Source organism: Patagioenas fasciata, chromosome 3 (genome assembly GCF_037038585.1).
Source record: "Patagioenas fasciata isolate bPatFas1 chromosome 3, bPatFas1.hap1, whole genome shotgun sequence".
NCBI lineage: Eukaryota > Metazoa > Chordata > Aves > Columbiformes > Columbidae > Patagioenas > Patagioenas fasciata.
Genome location: NC_092522.1, coordinates 55,121,058 through 55,144,924, shown reverse-complemented (window position 1 = coordinate 55,144,924; position 23,867 = coordinate 55,121,058). Strand labels below are relative to the sequence as shown.

At 39.4% G+C, this 23,867-nt stretch overlaps 1 protein-coding gene across 2 annotated transcripts; it reads right to left on the bottom strand.

Moving 5' to 3' along the window:
* Window positions 1–534: 534 nt before the first annotated feature.
* LOC139827567 (plasminogen-like) lies at window positions 535–23,444 on the bottom strand. 2 transcript variants are annotated; one of them, XM_071806371.1, is made up of 20 exons: window positions 23,317–23,444; window positions 20,866–21,001; window positions 19,012–19,118; window positions 16,505–16,621; window positions 15,626–15,740; window positions 14,626–14,765; window positions 13,812–13,932; window positions 13,570–13,688; window positions 12,561–12,723; window positions 11,833–11,963; window positions 10,919–11,084; window positions 10,029–10,195; window positions 8,961–9,109; window positions 7,657–7,750; window positions 6,116–6,236; window positions 4,461–4,535; window positions 3,912–4,052; window positions 3,159–3,265; window positions 2,137–2,282; window positions 535–1,230 (listed from the first exon to the last, which is right to left on the bottom strand). In XM_071806371.1, exons 1-20 carry the CDS (start codon window positions 23,363–23,365, stop codon window positions 1,069–1,071), a joined length of 2,526 nt encoding a protein of 841 aa, XP_071662472.1. In that variant the 5' UTR covers window positions 23,366–23,444; the 3' UTR covers window positions 535–1,068. The 2 variants fall into 2 exon arrangements, with proteins under 2 accessions (XP_071662472.1, XP_071662473.1); XM_071806372.1 differs by lacking the exon at window positions 16,505–16,621.
* Between the last annotated feature and the right edge of the window lie 423 nt (window positions 23,445–23,867).

Sequence of the window (23,867 nt, the reverse complement as noted above, 5' to 3'; positions counted from 1 at the left end):
AGCGAGACAAGCCCCAGCCAAGGAAGCAGCTGTGTTACTTGGAGCACACAAAGCACACCCTGGGGATGCAGGAAGGATGCCATGTAGAGCCGGGGGTTGCCAGGCTCCTGTGGGGTGCTCTCTGGCTGATATCCAAGGGGTGCAGGATGAGAGCAGGGCCTCATAGGTAGCAATTGTGAACCAAGATCTCCCTGGACAGCTCATCTAAAGGTCTAAGCTATCACTTCTTATAACCACAGGCACATGTACAACACCTTCTTTTACAGAAGAAAAATGTACATTTAATGGTTATATAGTGGGATAAAGTTATATAGTGAAACAAATGAATACTATGAACAATAAAATTTTATAATACATTAAATGCATTGTCTTTACTTGCTGTAATGATTGACAGTCATTTCTCTGTCTTCACTATGGCCTAACTTTAGGATGAGGCTATTTTTTATTAACTGTTTTATATCTCTGATACAACATTCGTACGTTTGCAGATGCACGGATTTCTATGAAAATAAAAATATGAAAACACAAACCAAATGTGTTGACTTCTTTTATTTTTCCCTCCCCATCCTGTGTATTTAATGCTATCATATCTATCTAACAAAACTTCACATTCATATGAGACATGTACAGTGAGATTCTTTGTTTTGTATCATTAAATTGGTAAGAGGCTCATACAACTCATAGAAAAAGAGAAGTATTCTCCTTTCTTCATTTGCTGGGAGCACAGCATCTTGGGAAAGTCAATCTTAAAAGGAAAAGTCATTGTAGAGCCTAATATAAGATCAAAAGGCAGATGTGCAGTTACGTTTGAAATTGGGATTTTTTACACATATTTCAGAGGTGGGTAGGAGTATTGTCAAACATAGCAAACCATAAAACATATAGAAAGAGGGTAATGCACCATCAGTTGGGTTTCTTGGCAATAACTGTTAATTTATAGCAATTTAAAATAGAGGATCATATTTATTTTTCTTTCTTATGAATGATTGTAGCTTTAGTATTGCACTTGGAATCTTGTATTTCTAGCGTGCATACTGCTTTCCAGAAGAGGGCGGTCCATACCCAGGATCAGTAGGTTTCCATTACACTTTTAATCCAAGGAATATAATTGGAAACTCGAACATAAACACCGGGTTTCATGGGCTGGGCACAGCCAAGGCCCCAAGAGGTCACTCCGTGTTGGACAAATTTGTCTTGGTTCAGACAGACTAGAGGTCCTCCGCTGTCCCCCTAAACAGAGAAGAACAGGATGATTCCTTCATGGACAGCCCCAAGTGCAAGACTGGCCTTCTCACAGGAGGCACAAAACCAGAAGTAGCTCTCACCTGTGGGGGCCGCACAAGATAAAAGCAAACACTGGAGCTCTAGCCAGAGCAGGGTTCTCTATGCATAGAATCATAGAATAGTTTGGGCTGGAAGTGATCTTCAAAGGTCCAAATCCTTGCAAGGAGCAGGGACATCTTCAACTAAACCAGGTTGCTCAGAGGCCCATCCATCTTGGCCTTCAATGTTTCCAGGGATGGGATATCTAACACCTCTCTGGGCAACCTGGGCCAGCGTTTAATCACTCTCTTTGTAAAAATTTTCTTCCTCATGTGTAGCCTGAATCTCCCCTCCTTTAGTTTAAAACCATTACCCCTTGTCCTATCACAACAGGCCCTGCTAAAAAGTCTGTCTCCGTCTTTTTCTTAGGCCCCTTTTAAATATTGAAAGGTTGCAAAAAGTCTCCTGAGAGCCTTCTGTTCTCCAGGCTGAACAATCCCAAGTCTCTCAGCTCATCCTCATAGGAGAGGTGTTCTAGCCTTCTGATCATTTTTGTGACCTCCTCTGGACCGTCTCCAACAGGGCCATGTCTTTCCTGTGCTGAGGGTTCCAGTGCTGGATGCACGACTCCAGGTGGGGTCTCACCAGAGCAGAGTAGAGGGGCAGAATCACCTCCCTTGACCTGCTGGCCATGCTCCTTTTGATGTAGCCCAAGATACAATTGGCCTTCTGTGCTGCAAGCACACATTCAAGGCTCATGTCCAGTCTTTCATCCACCAGTACCCCAAAGTCCTTCTCTACAGGGCTGCTTTCAATGCACTATTTGATTTGAATGTACTTACAACCAACTCTGATGCTTGGAGACTTTCTTACCTGGCAGCTATCTGTACCACCATGAATATTCCCAGCACAGAGCTCAGTTGTTTTGACCCTTCCATTCAAAAATTCAGGGCGGTTGCATATTTTATTCTCAATTACAGGGAAACCAGTTTCCTTCAAGTAACCATCACCACCAGTTCCTTTGCAAATAAAAACAAAAACAAAACACAAGAAATAACAGAGGTAAATTAACATCTTCACAATACAAATATAGAGATATGGCTGAGCTGTAAAATAAGCATAGTCTTTATGCCTTATGCATATACTTTCCATGCATAATATGAAGTGATATCAAAATCAGTAAGCATTATCAGTATCATGGTACTTATCACCCTCTACCACCAATTAAAACCCATGCTGCACTGATTGACATTCCTGCTCCCACAGTACATCCATATGGATCCACTACCCACTGGTACTCCTGGTGGTCATTCCCAAGCCCTTTTATTTCTCTCTATCTGCATTTTCTTCTCTGTGGAAGAAAGGAGGTAGGGAGCAAGCAGTTAAAATTCGTGTGATGGGCAGAAGTCAGGAGGCAGAGAAGTGCTGATGCCCTTCTCAACCAAGACAGAGTGGGAGGTTTAGAAACTGAGAGTTGTGTTTATATTTGTGGAAGATTTTCTGAACAAGGCAAGTTGGGAGAAAACAATCATTCAAGAGAATGAGCAAACTCACCTTCATGTACTTAAGAAATAGCCTAAACCTAGAAAAACTTTCCTTCCGACTACATGAAAGCTGACTGGGGAAAAGCACAGCAGACTGAGAGATAAGAGTTAGCAGCTCCTTAGGTCTGATTCTCCTCCTTTAGTATTGGCTTAGGTGGTTTCAATTCACATGGCTCTGAGTGATTTAGGCGAATTTAAATCAGAGGGAGACAGTGAAAGAATGGCAGTACCTGATGAATTTTGATGAAATAGGTGTGCTTGCAAGCTTGTGTGGGGTGTGAATGCACTTTGGATACAAGTATATAGCAATCTCCAAACACAGAGCTTTCAGCTGTATTAATGCTGTCTCACCTTTTGTTTCCCCCCAGCCTGTCACATAGCACTCCTCTCTTCCTCCCAACACAGTGTTTTCTTTTGGCAAACAAACTGGGATTACATGATCAGTGATGACTGCTGGGCTGAAAGAAACAAACAAGATACTTGTACAGCAACAATCATTAGCACATTTATCCCTGATATCACCTTCAGGTTTATAAAAGATTGTATCTACAGTCAGTCTTTTTTCTTTTAAATCTTGAGCTCCAGGTAAATGGTTTTTCTGATGTGCGAAGCCACTTTTGTTTTAGGCTCTGATCCCTCAGAATGTGAAACACAAAGTGGAAAGATCTGAGAAGGAGAACAGTTAGAGTTTTTTGATAATAAAATTACTAATATAAATCTAAGAGAATGCTTTGGCTTAGGTTAATGCATAGCCAACAAAACCTAATTACAAAGCTACACAGGGGTAAAAATTAGTGGCATTTAACACACAGGTATTAACTTGCTCTGTCTGCATCCAGTCTGACTATTTATAAATCACTTTCAAACTGGACACTAAGTATGCAGCAGAACCCAAGTCAGTCTGACTTGCCATTGGGTGCAGCTAAGACTCAATCAAGGAGCCATATGAATTGTGCTGACCCTGCATCTGTTTTGGACCTGCATTGCAGCCGTGGAAATCAAAGCAGAAGCAGCATAAGCATCTAGAGAAACACACATTTCCTTGACACCAGGAACTACTAGTTGTCCCACCAGAATGAAGGAACATTTCAGGTGAAAGCATACCTGCTCAGTTTTAGCAGAGCAATGTCTGCTCTGTGTGGCTCCTTGAACAATTTCTCAACATCTCGTTTTTGCACTGATGCCTCTGATGCTCTTTCTCTGTGTAATCCAAGGTATACTTTATATGCAGATGGCCGTGAGGACCTATTGGAAATGATGGCACATGGTGAGCTACAGAACATACGCACAGGATGTAGATGATTTATGATGTTATTGGGCAACTTGTTTTGTCAAAGCCAGGAAAAAAACAAAACAAAACAAAACAAAACAAAACAAAACAAAACAAAACAAAACCACACAAAACCAAAACAGCTTTGGTGTAAGCTTAATTTCTTAATCCCTTTTTATGGCATATAAAATCAAATTGGGAAAAGTTATCACTTTGTTATTCTTTGTTTCTTCAGTCAAAACTCCGCTTCAATGAATCATGAATTGATTTGGCTCAATTCTCAACTGGTTACAGCTCAGGTTGGTTATTTGGTCCATTTTGTTTCTCCTGTGATTTTCTACCTAGTGTGAGAAAATCCTGTGCAGGTGATAACAGATACTTACTTTTCTAAGCAGTGAGCAGCAGTAAGAACCCACTGAGGGTCTATCAGAGTTCCCCCACAGAAATGCAGGCCAAAACTGTAATAGAGCAGAGAGGCACGAAAAGGGCATTAGTTTAAGGTGGGAAAGTTAATTCTACTGCAGTTCATCTGGTAATCTTTCTAACATGTACACCTTTACAAACTAAAGACATTAACTCCACACTGTCATTAAGAATCAACATTTTACGTTCTTTGAACAATATTTCTTACAATGACAGTAGTGTGTTGTGTGGACTTTTTTAAAGGCCTGTGGCAGTTGCACATCCCCCTGAGATCTGGAGCCTTCAATGGGACATTTTAAAGGTGCTCTTTAGCACTTTTTGTGCCCCACTGTGCCTGTCCCCATGTACACACCTAGGGTGGTACCAAGATGCTGATAGTCACATCCTCCCCTACCCCAGGGCAGGATGACTTCAGCTGGTGGGACAGGAGGGGTGGGGCCCTTGGTCAATTGACAGGGTTTTTAACAGGACCCTGAGTCAATTGACAGGGCTGTTAACAAAAGAGGTGCCCAGAGTAGTTGCAAAGCTTCCGGACTATGTTGTAATGCCCACAGCCACATCTGACCAGGCTATAAAATGGGGTCCCCGCCAAAGACACCTTTGAGATGTCTTCTCGAAGCAGTGAGTTTGTGAACTGGAGCCCTCAACTTAGACTGGGATGCCATCTAAGGAGACTTCCCAGGATTGAGAGCACCTCACCTCCTCATTTGGGTGAATGGTTATTTACTGGATATATCCTTGAATGAGTCCTTGCCTAACCCAAACAATTGTGGGCCCTCATCCAACCCAGGCAAGTGATTATTTCTTGTGGGTACCCTGGAGTGACAGGCCTCTGGTTTTGTTTCTTGTGAGTATATTCATGCATGTTGTGGATCCTCATTATTCTTATGTTGTTGTACCCCAGTAATCTCCTCAACTGATATCTGAACCTGTATTTTATGTTGTTGGAGAGCTAACTAATTGTATAAATCCTGTTTCTAGTCGGTTTATTTGCTACACTTTTCCAGCTAGAATAGAGTCTGGTTTGGAACTTGTTGTCTGCCTAAAACTGACTTTGGGGTGCCTCCGTGACAAGGCCTTGTGTGAAAACATCTAAATATTTGTTCTTAACCAGTATTTCTATTACTGGACAAGCTTACGTGCAGTGATGTATTCAGTTTTAGAGATGCTGGCTTTTATCTAGCTCTGATCACAGACAGAAAGAGATGAAGGTGGCTTTGATTCCTAGTTTTGCTAATGACTTCACCAGTAGGCTCAAACACTCACATAGAAGGACTGATCAAGATCTATACTGGCTGTACTTCAAGCGGTTATTTCTACTCATAGGATACTGATTCTACCATAGGATATAGTGACAGATGTAAAGTCATTCTGCCTTTTAGTTAAAGTGGTTTTGAAATTACCAGTTGTATTGATTCTATAGGTATTTATCACAAAACAGAGCATTCTTGATTGTCTAAAAGACTTCCTTTAAGATTAGCACACATAATACATCTCCTCGAGCTTTTTTTTTTTTTTAATTAAAATCAAGTTTAGAATTCTGCAACCACAGATTATAACATCCTATAAGAGACCAAGTTTCCTTGCACATAAAGGTAATGGGGAATGGCCATACCTTGTCCGTAGACTGATTTGCCAGGGCCAGGAGTGTGGATTGGAAATACACCCAGCAACAATCCTTTGTGCACACAGCTTTGGTCTGAACTTGGCTTTTCCACACTCATACTGAGTAGGAGCTACAGAAGAAGAAAAAGAACCACTATAACGTAATTTAGTGTCTTCGCTATACATCTACTATGCACTCAGAAAAGTAGAAAGTAAGCTTGTTACATTTATCTCTTCAGCTTTTGATTCTCTGCAGGCAATTGTATACCACACACCACCTATGTTTTGTTAGGTTACCTTCATCTGGAACACTTTAAAATGCCTGGCAATTTTTTTTCACATACACTTCTCAGTGGTCAGTGAATGACACATGAATACATCTCCAGTCAGACATAAAAAAGCAACAAACAAACAAAACAAACAAAAAAACCCCACACAGACATAAACCAAACCAAAACAGAAGGGTAAGGAGAAAGAAATGGAGAGAAAGAAAAAATAAATTCTCCAAACATCGTTAAATGTACTCTTATAGATGCCACCAACGCAAAAGCTGCACTGGCATCTGATTTTGAACTAGTCTTTGTGGTACAGCACATGAAATTTAATCACTGTCTCTGTGGAACAAAATTTTGTCCACTATAATCTCAGGATCTTTTGGTACTTCAGATGTCTCTGAGTTATTAAAAAAATGGCAGTTCTTATTTAGCCATGGGCAACTGACTCTTTATCAACACAGAATTCAGAATTTCTTGTCAGCAAAAGGAGCTAACTCATGAAATTAAAGGGAAAGGCTGTTTTCTCTGTTCTTTACCTGAACAACTTTAAAAAAAAAATATTAATGTTAAAAATAATTTGGACCTTCAAAATGAATATAACCATGTGAAAATGCCAGCAGAGAGGATAGAGCAGCAAGAAAGTCACTGTTCTTCTGGTTGGGAACTACCTCTCTTCCTGGCATAGCTTTTGTTGTTGATGGATATGAAAGGACTTCAACCCGAAATGTTGTAGAACTTTATCACGGTACACTTTGTCGCACCACTTCACTCAGAGTGCTGAATGGCTTGATTATTAGTGACAAAGACAATGGAATTTGGTTAACTATTTAGGGCCAGATGCACTTTCTGGACATCTGATATGTTACCATATCAGAGGAGGGAAAATCGGTTTTATATCCAGGACAGAGCCAGAGCCACAGGAGCATGGGTGAAAAAATCTTCCTAGGATAAGAGCATCCCTGCCTGGCCACACGCACAGGTACACCATGTGACCAGCCTGGAGCAGGGGAAACTTCTGCAGGAACAAATCTATTTCGAAACACACGGCAAAAGCCTCATGAGCTTCAGTGGGCTCCAGGTACAACTTGTGGGGGGTTTGTGACTTCAAAGGAATAAACACCATTCTTATGACTTCGGACACAGATTTTGAATAGAACTTCCCCACAGCCTGAATTTCCAATCTAAAGCTATTGCACTGTCTTAATCGCTGAATGTCCTCCAGTTGTCATGAAAGATTACTGGAAAGAGAGACACTAGTCTTTAAATGAATAATTACGGCACTTAGGAATGTCACAGTACTCCCAGGCTTTTCTTGGGTCTGTTGTGTAGCACCAAGGACCATTCACATCTCCATCAGGATTCCTGCAATACTGTAACAAAGAATAATGACACCAGCTATTAACCAGAGGACATAAAAGCCCAGGAATGCTTGTTTCAAAATGAAATCAAATTAAATTTGGGAAATATTTCTTTTTGCTTCCTTGCTGATAAGTGTTTTCCAATTCCTTTTGTCAAAATTAGTTTCATTTTTCTATTTACTCTGTGAGGTTTAGAAAAAGATAATAAAAATGAAACTTCTTAAGTTGTCTTCACGCAGTAAGGTTCACTAGTGCAAGCTTGGACCTCTGAACTCTCAAAAAGTAGGAGATCTTGATCCAGGATGGGGTTTTCTAAAGCACTAAACTTTCTACTCCTGCTTCCACTGCAGTTAGCAGGAGCAGTAGGCTCAACCCTGAGGTCTTTTCGCATCCACTCTGGTTGCATGACTCTGGGGAAGTGGTTATTGTGTAGCTGCTTTTGCACAACTTGGTGATGCCTATGAGTCCCAGGGGCAGGGGTGCAGCATTCAGCTTGATGTGGTGTGCCTGGTTAGCTCAATCACTCTTTAGGTCTTACTGGCCATACTGACTCATAGAACTGTGTGCTACCAGATGTTTTTCTAGATCCCTTTCCTACTCTGAAGGACATCCCATCTCTTACGGAAAAAGATGTTTGCTTCCCTTCCCCAAGAGTTCCTGCCAAATACAAGAAACAGACATTTGTGACAGGCAGCTTTTTGGATGGCATTTCTCCAATGTGAGCTGGAAATCAATACAAGGTATGTGATGCCACCAGAGGATTGGCTAAAGCAAGAACTAAAATAATGAAACAAGCTCTTTATATCGCCTACAGAGCTTGTCATAAACCAGGCAAGTATTATATATGGGATTATAAAAGTCTAGAGAACTAGTGATGAGTATGTGTGTTAGGAGTATGGAGATGAAGGTTAGAGATGGAGAATGGTTTACAGGATGGGTCAGATGCTTGTATATCCTTGTATGATGGGCTGCCACAGAAGTTGGAGGACTGAAAGGCAAATTAGTAGTGGATGGGGGCCTTCAACAGAGCTTCTGGGCATCTGTGTCCCCCACAGAAGTATGGATTGTTCATGTTGACAAGCATTAGCATGATCAGGTTCTTGGATTGAGCTGAGCAAAATGAATTAATTTTCAAAGACCTGGCATGAAGTGCTTGCTGAGGGACCATGAAGAAGATGGGCAAAGCTCAATGAAAGCAAGTATTAAATGAAGAGTTGCTTACATTTTTATCCAAACCTGCCCCTGGATGAGTCATGGGTGTGAAATAGTCATGGCTATGAGGTTTCTGAGAACTCCATTCTTGACAAGTCCTGCCTCTTGCAGTTTTTGCTACTGTGCCACGATAATCCTTACCGTTACCATTAATGCAATCTGTGAAATAAGGGGAAAAGGAAATGATTGTTTGCTGTGAGCTATCAGACCACGTCCACGCTTTATGGTGGTGAAGCAGAAATAAATTTGAGGAAATGCTACTAGGACTTACATACCCTACGTAGTATGTATACAAGGAAAGGAGGACACCGTAGTGTCAATGATGGCTAACAATCACATTTTTATTTTCTTCCATTTGAAACATTTTCTTCATGATCATGAAAGTTACCAATCAAAGAAGCTGAGATTCAGTTGACCCCTCATGACTCCAGAAAGCAGGACCACAAAGACCATGACTTCATAAAGTCTTTGCCTTATGGACACTGATATCTATCCAATGCCACATTTTACAGCAGGTAAAAACCAGTAATACATGTTTAGCCAGAATGATTAGCCTCCTAACCAGAAGAACATGTCATAGCAAAAAAAGAAAAAAAAAAAAGTTGCAGCACTCTAACCATCTACTGCATAAAAAAGTTGCATCTGAACTGAATAAAAAAAGCCAGCTGTTCTCTGGTGGGAAATGGAGCCCTGGAAATGTGAATGCATGGTACAGGAAGAGACTTTTTTTCAGAACAGTTGCCAGCAAAATGCCATTCCTTCTATATTTGCTGTCGTTACTAGTAGCCCATTCCCAGTAGCATGGAGGCTTCTAGTCATCTGTTTCCTTGTGTTTCCAGTGTTTCCAGATGTAGTAGATAAAATATGCGATATTAATCTAAAATCAAAAGCAGAAACCCTACTATAAAAATCTAGAAGAAAGTTTAGAAAATTAAAATAATGGATACAGTGTTATATTAAATTCCATAATTATCTAGAGTTTCCTGTCTTTCATCCTCATTATATTCTTGATGATGTTTTAATAAAACACTGCTTGCTGGTTATGAGCATTTCTGGGGGAACTGGAAAGTATTCTCACCAGGATTTGGTTCCAGTGTTGTCTGAGGAGGTTTTGGTAAAGTCACTGGTACATGAACATCACACCTCTTCAGATTGCAATACTCCCATCTCACACTGGGGTCGGTGGTGTAGCACCATGGGCGGCTATCAGCATCTGGGTTTCTGCAATAATTCTGCCTCAGGTCCCTACAAATGTAAGCATATTGTCTGCCCATCCATGCCACTGCTCTGGGGAGAACTTGAAAGAATATTTTAGAAATCAGCTCTGCTACAGAGTTAGCACGTATCATTTATCCTGTACAGTGTGCAACAGAAATTCTTTTTCCAGCATATAGAAATCAAGAAACATATGCAGAATATTCAAATATGTGAGATACTTATTCAGTAACTAACACTTATACTAGAATACTCTAGAATACTATATACAAATCCAGATAAGTAAATGCACATATGTATATTAAAGATACGATTCTTTTTACTTTTTTCAAATACATTAATAGCTTTTAAGAATAAGTAGTTGGTTTGCATTTTTGAATAAATAAATAGTAAATATTAGGAATAAGAAAATAACCCAACCGTTCCTGAAAGCTCTAATGAACTGCAGACTAGCAAGCAAAAGACTTAAACTCATGAAGAAGCTCATGTATAGAAACAGTTCATTACAGTATAAGGGAAAAATTATGATAACTCTTAATTCCTTTAGAAGCAATGTAGTGACAACTGTGGTTTGTTTCAAGATGAGGTTAATAGAAAATGTTTCCACATTAAAAAAAAAAAAAAAAGATTACTTTTATTGAGTACACTCCTTTCCCAGTTTTAAAATCAATGTTGTATAAAGATGATGCAAAGCAAAACAAAGTCATGAATGGTCATTGTCCAATGAAACATTGAAATGGGAAATACACATACGCATTTGGGAACTGCTCTGCTGTTTTATTGTGTCGGTGCGGTGACATTGAGCTCCAGGCTTGACACTTCTTTCCCGTGAGAGTAGAGGAAGCTGTGCCTCGGTAAGTCACACCATTGCCTTGATAGCACTCCTCAGTAATCTGAGCCTGCTCAGGCACATCAACAGCTGTAGTGAATAACAGAAACCAGTCCCTTGCATCTTGATACTTCGATATTTACACATGAGCACAAAAAGGCAACAGAAAACAACAAGACAGAATATTTCACTGACTGCCATAGAATGCTCTCTGTAACAGAATACTTCTCAGACTGTAGATCAAAAGGAAATTTCAAAAAATGTTTGTAAAAATGTCATGATAGGCTAGATTAAGAGCACTTGTACATCGGTTTTGCTGTCAGGCATGGGGACTTTTTTCAGCTAATGAACCAAATCATTCACATATGGATCAAAACTTCTCCACGCTAGGGGAGTGTCTGTGGCTTTGCCACAGATGCATCTGTGGAACAAGCCTGCCTTGTGTAAGGAGAATTTTCTTTTAATTGTTTTCTTATGGAGTCTTGGTTCAGTGCTCTTAAATTATCTTGGGTTCTGCTTTGGATTCAGTTTCTCAGGAGCTGGCATGTAAAGCTAACTAACTTTTCCATGGAGCATTTAAAAATTAAAAATTGGCAAAATGGGAAGACCTCTGTTACTGTAATTTTCCTGAGCTGGGTCAGCAGGTGACTCAAGACCTTCTGCACTTACCCACTAGGCTGAACACACCAGCCTGGGCTCTATGCGAGGCTCAGGAGTTCAGCTGATACATAGCAGTACCAAGAGTTACAGCAATAATACAACTGAGTTGAGTCACCCAAGATTTTTCAAAATAAACCTTGATGACCCTTCACTTCCAGATGTCTATTGTTGTGCTTACCAGGCGCCTCTGGTTCTGTCCCATCACAGGAAGGGATGGTGCAATATTCCCACCGGGCAGTTCTGTTGGTGGTGTAACACCATGGCATCTTCTCACCATCGGGATTTCTACAGTAGTTTTCCTCTAGGCTCCTGAAACAGAAAACTTGGCAAAGAAGAGCCTCTCCTGGAAACCTAGTAAAGGTTCTGAACAACAGGGGAAGGTACCTTGCTGCCTAGTTTCCTGTTGTATTTACTGGTGGGTAATTGCTACTGTCATTTACTGATGCCGTTTACTAGATTAATAATTGCAATGCAGTGGTGTTTCAGATGTGCTAACCAGTCACCTGCTAGGTTGATGGATGAACTAAGAGACTATACTACTTTACCAAGAGACTGTAGGTGTAGCACTCTGAGGCCAAGATCAGCATGGCAGAAACATAGGGTGAAAGAATCTAGCCCCAAGCAAATATCATAATGTAACTTCCTTACTCCACACTGCTTCACCTTAGCAACAATACAGTAAAAAGAGGAACTGAAGAAGGAAAAAGTCAATCAAGCAGCTCTTGAAAATCAGAGGAGGAGACACTCGTATCCAAGAACAAAGAAGTGAATAAGAAGAAATGTGCAAAAAAACTAGAAAAGATGGAATCCAGCAGGTGATGAATGTTGGTGTAACCAAGGAACTTTGCAATGTAGTGGAAGAGAAATGAATTAATGCACAATTAATAATGGAAGATTTTCACTTACTTGCAGGGATAGTTTTCAGGAGTACGAGCATGTCTGTGAGGAGACTGAGAACTCCAGCGCTGACAGGTATTTCCTGACTCAGTAACAGATATTGTGCCTCGATAGTCTTCTCCTCTTCCTGATAGACATTGACGACCCGGTGCAGGAACTGGTGGAGGTGTTGCTATTGCAGAAAAATGAATTAAAACTAAGCAGTGCCTTCTAGACATTGTAAAAACCAAAACCGCTTTGAACTTTATGATTAAGCAGGCTTTTAACTTTCTTTGCAGGTAAGGTTTAAAGACCAAAATGTCTGGAAAGGTCAAAAGGTAGAGAAAAGATCTAAAAATTTATTAGCTTTTCTTTCTTCTATTTTAAGATCTTTCCAGGCAATCAGACTGCCAACAGGGCATTTGCATCTGCCCCTTCACAGCAGCCAGGAGACAACACAACCAGGTGTTAGCGGCACCATCAGAACAGAGTTGGAAAGTGAACAAGTGGTAACACTGTGAAGAAAACTCGGGTGAAAGTGGCAGGTCCTTCAGTGCTGGGGTACAGGTGTAGGTGCAGAGTTAGAGACAGCAAGGAAGAGGTCTGGTGAGAAGCCCCAAGGAAAAGTATCATGGAAAGGACAGGCTTTTAGGGAAGAAGGTAATTGTAAATGTGGAGAATTGAATTGGAAGAGCAAAACAAAAGCCAAAAGATTTTCAGGAAGAGTGAAACTGTTTGACATTAAAAGAGGACCATCGGAAGAAACACCAGAACCACTGAACATCAAGGAAGGGAGACGTGCTCAGAATTGTCTATGACAGAAAGGTCTAGCCTCAGAAGAGCCATCAGAGGTTCATGTCCAGGTTGGGTTTTTGGGAAATCTTTTTGTGTTTTGTTTTTTTTTTTTTTCTTTGGGGTAAAAGTCATCAGTGATTTATTCTTTCTTTTATCTTTGAGGCCTCCTCCATTTGTTCTAGCTCCTTGCACCACTCTGAATGGAAGCTGCCTACATGTCTTTGTTTCTAGAAGTCAGACTCACTGCAACGAGGAATGTCACAATATTCCCAGCGTTTAGTAGGGCTGGTAGTGAAACACCAGGGTCGAGGTTCACCATCAGGATTACGGCAGTAATTCATCTTCAGATCTTTCTCTGGAAAACTGAACAGGAAAAACATTTTTTTTTTAAATGTCACTAATAGCTGCAACAATTATCAGGTCTGGGGCTCAGTGGTCTTCAGGCCACCATTGACAACAAACAACCCATCAGAGGGTCTGACTCACTTTTCTGGAAGGTATCCATGAGAATGAGGTTGCTGGGAGTCCCAGCGCTGGCACTCAAGCCCTGACTCTGTTGTTGCAACAACTCCGTGGTAGTTTTCTCCACTGCAGTGCATGCACTCCACTGTAGGAGCAAGGCACAATGAGGACAAGAGAGACATAAACTCTCTGAGAAGCTGCGTACTCATCTCAGATGAAGCTGAAGAGCTTGATCAGAGCACAAGGCTGAAGGATTGACATTTTTTGGCAAAGTAAAAGCTTATTTTTCAAGCTTATTTTTCTTGGTAATGTGACTTTGACTAGTTGATTGTGTATAAAGTATTCCATTTAAAGAAAACCCCCCAAAATTACAGACTATAGTTTTTTAAAGAGCTAAATTAAAACTTCTGAGCTATAATTGAAAAGCTGTGCCTTGCTGCTGTCACATTTTATTGACTTTTACACTAGCAACTGTCATTTGGTTCAATTCTAGGATTAAGGTGTATTAATACTCTCAGATCTGTTTTGGAGGGCTTTTGATGTCTTCCTTATCGCTGATGAAAATGTCTCTGGAAAGTATCAGGTTGAACTAAACTCAAGTTTGGAACAAATATTCAATTAAAAACAAAGGAATCTGTTGAGTCACCATCCCTGGAGGTGTTTAAAGATGTATAGATGAGGTTCTTAGGGACATGGTTTAGTGCTAGATTTAGGTTTTGGTTGGACTCAATGATCTTAAGGGTCTCTTCCAACCAAAATGATTCTGTGATTCTATGACTAGCTTCACATTCTTGAACATATCTTCCAAAAAGGGAAAGAAATCAGTACGTGTCCTGACCTTCACACTCTGGGATGTTACAATAATCAAATCTGGTAGCAGGATCTGTTGTGTAACACCAGGGTCCCTTTTCATCATTATCAGGATTTCTGCAGTAGTTTTCCTCCAGCCCTGCATTGGGATATTTTTCAGGTGTGTAACTGGAACAGAATTTAAACAGGATTAGAGAACAAGGAGAGTGTCACAATTGTTCACCTGAGGACTCTACAAACTAAATCTTTATCTGAGGACCATTTTGTAGATGTTTTTAATTGGAAGTCTTCTAATTGTTACAGCGTGCCATTGCTGAAGAGTTGAAAGTGTAGCCTAGCTATAGAGTTAGAAGTGTAGTCTAAATATGGTGCCTCTAAGACCAGTCATGCCTTTAGTACTTGCCTTTACTCCAGCTATTCAGTTTCCAGTAACTTTTGCCTGGGTGAGGTACCCTGTGGCACATAGAGAAAAGTCTCCTCTGGGACATATTCCTCCTGGGAGATGCGATGAGAAGATGTTTGGTGAAATGTGAGAGTTCTCTGTAACCTGGTTGCTATGCCTTCTCAATAGGAAGTTACTAAATAAACCCAGTTGGGTGTTTTTCATTGAATAGAAGAAATACTGCCCTGTTATTTATCTGTGGATTCACTGATAAGTTGATGCATCGCTCTCTCATCTGTCGCATGTTATGTCTTTAGCCAAGAGAAATTGTTCTTGCCCTGGTGAGATTAATGGAAAATGCTTATTTCAGCAGAACCAGGTGCTTCCCTCTCTAGTGTTTTGCTCACATAATGACCACAAAATTCAAGTGCAACTGACAGTGTCCCTATTGGCCATGCAGCCTAAATTGCAGGTCTCTGAGTTACAACTCAGATTAAAGAATTATCTTATTTTAGATAAGTGTAGAAAAACGTTTTATCAGAAGACTTTGAACACTGAACAAATGGCTTCAAAGACTACCTAGCACATATAAATGACTTAGCAAAATTTCAGAAAAAACATATAAACATACACAAAAAGGCCTTACTTTGGCTTATGGGGGGAATTATCAGCCCAATTCTGGCATGGCACACCTTTCTGAGTTTTGGCTTCTGAGCCTCTGTAATCCGCTCCTTTTCCCTGCTTGCATTCTAGAAGATAAACTGAAATTATATGTACTCAATTAATCAGTATCATGACATGTCCATTGGATTTCAACATATAAAAAAAATCTATTTTCATCCTAATACATTTAAACAGTAGATTTAAATAATAAAATATGCTATTAACATTTAAATATGTGCTATAACAAAATAGAAACACATTTTCTTTCATTGCCTCCCATGATGTTTTTATAGTTATGCACAGCAATTAAAATCAGACCTTAAAAGAGAGACACCTGAATTCAGCTGAAGAATATAACAGGACAGAATCACAGATGCATATGCATAACATTTTACCAACTTAAATAACCAATTTTTTTTAAGTTCATATAAATGTGGATGACATTGTTTCATTCAAGTTCACCATGTGATGATAGAGATTTAAGTAATTCATGATACGCTAAAACAATTACATTCTGTTTTACAAGACAAAATGGGCAGTTATTTGAAGATACATATTACATATGCTTTTGTACTCTTAGGTGCTGGAACTTAATAGTATATTCATGAAAAAAAGGAGAAAGAAGGAGTGAAGAAGAATGAACAATGAAAACCTGTCTTGATAAAAGTCAAAGGGAATTTTATTGTTGAATAAGCCTGGGGTTGTATCAGTAGCCTTAAAAACATAAACTTGTATCAAATTATTAATCAATAAGCTAAATGGAACTGAAAACTCGATGCTGTCATTTTTTTCCCCAGTAGGAGGGAGCAACCATAACCCCATTGCAGCCTTTAGGATTTCCCTGGAAGGACTGAATAATCACCTTTCCCAGCAAAGAGCTGGTGGCTGGTGAGGGGAGAGCAGCTTTGCAAGGGGTGGCTCTGCCCAGGCACCTCTGAAGGAACACAGATCTTGGCACGTTCCTCCAGCACTTCTGCATCTGCAGTTTAGGGACAGTCATTGTCAAGACACACGTCCTCTGGCTTGGAAAACTAAGCAGGAAACTCATTTAACGTCCTTCTATGCACAAGGTATATTTCATCAACCGGTTCTTCCTTTCTTGTTACAATTAAGCAATCTGTCTTTTAGGCTCTGGCCTGACTTGTCCCAATATCTTTAAGCAGTGTCCAAATCAGATATTTGTAGAGACTCGGTTTTGCATCAGCTTTTCTTCGCATCAAAGTTATACCAACGTTACACCCTTTAAATACAAATTTGTCTTATCAAAAGTGAAAAGAATTAATATTTGAACCTGGAATAAGGTCCAGCTCTTCTGTGGGCTGATTGGTAGTTTAGATCTGGATATATAGGTGTATCTAAAGGCAAGTCTTTATTTCAATGTGTATATATGGACATGTCTACTCTAGAAAATTTAGCTGGGAGCCATTTGGATCCCTCAAACAGTTTTGCAATAAATTAACATAAAAACCTCAATAACTGAACATTGAAACAGTCAAGTGCTGACTCTTTGTGTTTGCATAATCTTTTGAACGTTTATATAACCTTTAGGTTTTTTTTTCTGTCTGATGACTAACAACTAACTTTGATCCCCAAACTCAACTTATGTTCCTTGGGTTAACTATTTACAAACAGATATGTGGATAACTATTCCCAAATGCTAGCTTTAATTCTTGTCACTCTTTCTGTAAGCTGGAGAAGGTTAACTTTCTCTTTTCTAGAACACACCACAGAAAAAAATATTTTGAAAACTTTGCATTTTAAACCAATTGTCATGTTTTTCCTTGAATGCAATCATAAAGAGCAATTAGGTTTCATCAAGTAATTGCTTCAACTGAAGAAATAATGTTGATTTCAACAACAGTATTGCAAAAGCATCTGGGCATGGGAAAGGAATTTCCTTGAAGTCTCAGGACAGCAGGAGCAGCTGGAGGCAGTGATGTGATCTGCCCAGGTAAAAGCTATATTTTCCATTCTGTCCTGTAGCAGATGAAATGGGTGTTATCATTAGAATGGACACATGATTATTTGTAATTCTCTGTAAATGAAGAGATGAACAACACAAAAACCACCTGACACATGGACAATAGGATGCGTTTTTGATGTTCATGATGTATAGGTCCATCTTTTGTTTTCTGCAAGAAGATGTGCAATTTTTGAACACTTCAGTTGTGTAAAACTACAGTTTTGCACACCTTTACTGATGGAGTTCTGTTTCCCAAGAAACTAGTATCCGTGCCTATGACCTCAAAAGCTTAAAAGGATGCAGTAACAAATCCTCTCTGAAAACTGCAGGATTCTCATCCAGGTTCTAACCTCAGCAAATCCAAGGAATGTCTCAACAGTAAACCAGAATCACGATCTATCTACCGATCACAGTACTGAAGTAAAATCAGTAAGGATTATTTACATGAAAGTTGTTTGTTTAGTCTCTAAGCTCTGTTACTTGTTAATTGATCCATTCAGTTTTCCTTCTACCATAGGAACTGCAAGTCTATTAACGTTAATTAATCATGATTCTGGGATATTCCCACCAGCTTGTGGGTGTAATAAAAATCATAGAATCACATAATAAAAACCATAGAATCATAGAATAGTTTGGGTTGGAAGGGACCTTCAAAGCCATCTGGTCCAATCCCCCTGCAATGAGCAGGGACATCTTCAACTAGATCAGGTTGCTCAGAGCCCCATCAGCCTGGCCTGGAATGTTTCCAGGGATGGGGCATCTACCGTCTCTCTGTGCAACTTGTGCCAGCATTTCACCACCTTCATTGTAAAAATTTTCTTCCTCATGTGTAGCCTGAATCTCCCCTCCTTTAGTTTAAAATCATTGTCCTTTGTCTTATCACAACAGGCCCTGCTAAAAAGTCTGTCCCCATCTTTTTCTTAGGCTCCTTTTAAGAATTGAAAGATTGCAAAAGGTGTCCCCAGAGCCTTCTGCTCTCCAGCCTGAACAACCCCAACTCTCTCAGCCCATCCTCATAGCAGAGGTGTTCCAGCCCTCTGATCAGTTTTTTGGCCTTCTCTGGACTGTCTCTAATAGGACCATGTCTTTCCTGTGCTGAGGGCTCCAGAGCTGGACACAGATCTTCCAGCACCTTCTGTGTTCCCTGAGCAACAGTGCTCTTTTTTGTCTGTGGACTCTAGGATTTAGGAAGCAGGAGCTTCCTAAATTAGTGCTAGAGCACTAATGTGGGGAAGAAAAAACGGTACTGCTGCTATACTAGTAATGTGGCAAAACTCAGGTGTTAGGTAAGGGCTAACCTACCCACTTCATCTGATCCAGCCCCAATTTACAATAGGGTTATGTGAGTCTCACTGGAAAGTATATCTCAGTGAAATAACATAAAAAAGAAATAGACACAGACATACTTCTTTTTTCATAAAGAACTGCATTTGTTCTTCTGAATATCACTGCTGTTTTGGTGTTCTCAGCCAATGTTAAACACTGTTGGTCTTTACTGGTGAATAAGAAGGCCCTGTTGAAATTAAGAGGAGAGGACAATGTAAGAAACAATAGCTGGATGTGTGCATTATTGTCCTAAACACCTTTTCTAGTATTCAGTTATAATTTTAGCAAGCACTGCACTTCAGCGATGTTTGAGATTGAGTAATGTTTCACAAATCACTGAGTATCACATCTCCCATTTTCAGTGGTGATTTTGACTCTCAAGTCTTTCTACCAGACTTAGGTTGAAAGCGAGCTACATGAACCAATTATGACAAGGGATAAAAGAAGATTTATAATGTGCCAGAGTCTCAAGAGAACATGTTGAAGATGATATATATACAAGGGACCTTGGGCTTATTTCAAAAAAACTAGTGGTCAGTCAAGAAATGAGACATTCTGTGATACTCAGCAGTTACCAAGGAACAGGTACAATGCAACAAGCCAGGACCTTAAATTACCTTGTGATAACTGTTCTGAGTCATCATAAGTGAAGTAATTTAAGCACTGTGGAAAACTCTGCTGTTTGTTTTCTCAGCAAGAACCTAGTTTATACATCTGCAAAAACGGAGCAGATGGTGTAACCTTCACAATAGTATCTGAGGAAAACTCTTTACAGCCTGTGTCATTTCAACAGCTAGCTTTTCTGAATCAAAAAAAAAAAAAAAAAAGAGCAGTAGCAACATGGCATTCCGTTGGTAGCTCTCTACCAGGAATGTAAATGCTGACAAAGCTCATTCTGTAGCCATAAGATCAACTGGTATGACCCCGTTGTGTCTGTTCTTGTAAATTCTCACAGTCTCTCTAGAGGAAAGGAATCACATCTGAGCTGCTGGGAGCGATGTGCATGGGTTATCTGGGGACTGCTGATGGTCCTGGGTCAAAAATACACTGGGGACTGTTCCCTCCAATCCAAGCCCAGCTCTCAGTAATCTCAGATTTACAAGAAGGGATGTAGTGAACAAGCATGGTCCAACACACTGCTAAAGGGGGACAACAAGCCTGAAGTACTGATCTGAAATTGTTGATCTGGAGCACTGACATGAGAGTGTTGCAGTGTCAGCCTAATCTTCAATCTCTGCCTGACCTCTACCTTTCTTTCCCTAAATCTTTCCCTGCCAGAGAACATCTCTTCTTCACTGATTGTAATAGATCTCATATAATTGATTAGGGAGGTAAGGAAAACACAACCCTGTTGTTATTACAGTTTCAGATGATGGTAGGCTCAGACTTGAGGTAGAGGCTAAGAAATGAAACTTGTTAAATTCAAGTGCCAAGAGAGGGCTTGGATGGAAGTAGGGTTTCGGATTGCTAATGTTTAGGTGTCTGTCTCTTTCTGAAAGTAAATAGAAGTTGTGCAAGTCCAAAATCTATAAAAATTCAGAATAAGGGATGTATCTGCATGACAAGAGGTAATGCAATGAGCATAAACCATGCCATTATTGTTGCCCTAACTTTCCAAGCAATTAAATATGACTCTTCATTGCAAAAGGTGTCTTGAAAAAACATGTCAACCTGGTTTTCAGTATGCCAAGATGTGCATGAAGGTTTCATGATGTTTTCCAATAAAAATGCAACATAATTTTCCTGATTTCTGTTTTTCTACCATCTTTATCCATCTGTCCCGGACAGTGTTTCTATACACCTTTAATTTTTCCAGCAAACATCAGACACAGATGCTCCCAAGAAATCACTCAGAAGTTCAGACTGCTCATACACGAGGCAAACTGCCCCATAATGTGCAATGAAAGATGTACATGTGCACCAGTGGAAATTACCTGCAGTTAAACTTAATTTCAGTTTCACATCGCTCCGCACATTCTTCTTTACTATTTGTCTTATAAAGTTGCTTCTTTGGGTTGAGCAGCCAAGCTCCCTCTGTTCTCACATAGTTGTCTAGTATGTTTCCTTCCACTACAGGGAAAAAGAGAGAAAGAGGTTAAAATGAGAATGCTGATATGATTTTATTTCAATTTTTGTGTTAAAATTGTTGTCACTTAGCTGAGTAACATCATCATTGATATGCTGGAATAATTGTTAATGGTGACAAAATATGGGTTAATCTTGCCTTTCTAGTATAAGAAAGGCTAGTATCATTGAAAAGCCAATGTAATGCAGGATGGAGAACTGGTTTGAACAGTGCTTTGTATCATTCTGAAAGTCATAAGAAGAAACACAAACCTAGGGTATAAAGTGATAGGAACAGAGAAGGCAACCCAAGGAGTGAAAAAATGTGAGGTATATCAGAAACAAAATATTGGTGCCCCATACTTTGCAGAAAGTGGAGAAATGGGACTCAAGAAAGATGTGAAACAATGATTGTCCATTGTTGATATCTACCCACATGTAATGACTTCAGTTTTATCAGACATCTCATAGCTACCTCTTTCAAATGCTCTGACTCTTGAAAGAAACAAGCCATTCTCAGTCACTGGGGTTACCACTTTCAGTTCATCATTTTTATAATAACTCTGTATTCAAATTACTTAATAGTTTTCTGTATATAGACTAGGGAAGAGTTTGGCCCTAAGGACTGAGAGTTTAACAGAATGCCTGAAAGAAAAGGATAGCTGCTTAAAAAATAAAATAAAATAAAATAAAATAAAATAAAATAAAATAAAATAAAATAAAATAAAATAAAATAAAACAAAATAAAATAAAATGAAGTGAAAAAGGATCTGATAAAATTTCATGTGACAGGCTCATGAATCACTGATTCCACTAGTTATTTCAAAACATACGTGGCATTAAGAAGAAATGAGTTTCAGGAGAAAACATTAAAGTAGCTTAAAACAGTATCATAGGGATGCTGCAATACTCTCCGCAGAAACAAGAAATACAAGTAAAGCATTCCTATTATGGCACACCTTCCATGCAACCTTAATTCTGTTCTATTTGACACTTTGCAATAATATTGTCGTTAGAATTACAGCATTTGATTATTAAAATATTTACAGGGTCATAATTGATTTGGGTCATAAATATATTTTTCCCCTTTTCTGTTATAATTACATGGCAGGGCATACTACTTCAAGAAAAATGCAAATATTTACAGCCACTTGAGAAAGTATTTGCAAACAAAAGCAGAGTCTTGCTGACAAAGCCAAAATCCTATATTTTCCTACCCTTTATAAAATTCTCACTTATTTGAGAAGTGTATTTGATTTGAATGAGGTTGATTTTCTGCAAAAACAAAGCTTACAAACAAGAATTTAAATTACGGTGATCATTCTTAGCATTAAATAATAACTAGAATTTTTAATGCTGGGTCATATCTAATATTTGTAGCTAAAATATACCCTTATATCTTTCCGTCACCTTTGGTTTTAATCTATATTTTAAAACTATATGTGTAAAATGCTTGTGTCTTTTATTGTGATTTTTTATCTGTGTTGGCACACTTACAGCTGTATTTTTAACTGCAATCACAGCAAACTTAGTAGTTATACAGAGGCCTGAAAGAAGATGTGCCATCTGAATCACATAGTTCATTTAAGTTTAAAGCTTTCAGGATAGAGAATATTTATTTCAAACTTCAAAAAGAGTTACAATCTACTAAATTGAAGGAGATATAACTAAAAAGCCTTACTCAGTTCTTGTGTGTTACAAATTATTTTGTACTGTCTTCCACAAAACTAGTCTTTCAGCACCAAAAATATTGCAGAAACTAACGCTGACCAGATTTTGGCCTCCCTATCACATGGAAGGAAATATTTCCTGTTAAGATTGCAGCTATGAAAAAACCTGAAACTCTAGCATGTAGAACAACATTTCCTTTTCTTTGATGTTTTGCTTTTCACAACGCATTTACAAATCTTAAAATAATGAAAATAAGGATTAGAGTACTTGGCAATAATAGAGAAAAGAAACAACCTTAGGAAAAAAGGTTGTCGAAACCAGAGACAGCCATGTCTTCGTAGCAGGCTTTGGGGCTCCTTTCCAAGGGTGCCCCAGTTTCTGGCCATGGGGCAGGTTTGCTGGGATCCATTAGTTTCCCACACAGACAGCAAGACTGTTGTTGCTCTTCTGATGTCTCTAAAAAACACACTGGAGCAACCACAGATCTTGCTTAGTTCAACAGCAACTCTTGGTGGCCAAGCAAGACCCAAATTAAATATCTTCCAGGTAAGTGGTGACACAGGGATTTGGGGACCTACCTTCAGCAGATGGAAATTGCAAGTGTTTGGCCCCCATCTCACCTAGGCAAGCAGAAGGCAAAGGACTCTTACCTGAGCTGAGCAAGAAAAGAAAGAGAAAGGCAGCTTTGCTAATCTCCATATTGGCCCAGCTGGCAGGTGCTGGAAGTTGTGTGTGTCAGTGCACAAAGTTTTATTGACTCGCACTGGAGTGAGGCAGCATCAAACAAACAAGGCAGGTAGGTTCAGTTAATCATTCTCCCGTGCTGTGACCCCCTTTGCTGTGGTGTGGACATTCAAACAACCTTGAATTGGATGGATTACCAAATCAGACTCAATCATTTGTACTGGATGCTGGGAAATGTGAAGGCACTCTTTTGTGGAACATGTTTTTGTTCTCAAATGGTTAGGTCTTTCTTTGGTAGAGAGCAGACAGGAATAATGTTGCTGGAAAGCATGGGAAATCATAGGTCCAGCAGAATTCTAATCTCTCCTGACACTAGAGTCCCAATGGCATCATAATTTCAGCCATGTATACCTAATAATTTATAAGGACCAACTTCCACTTAATCTCAGAGTAATCATGATTATCAGATCCAGATAATATTAAGTCTGTAAACCAGTTAAATTTTACTTTTTAATTA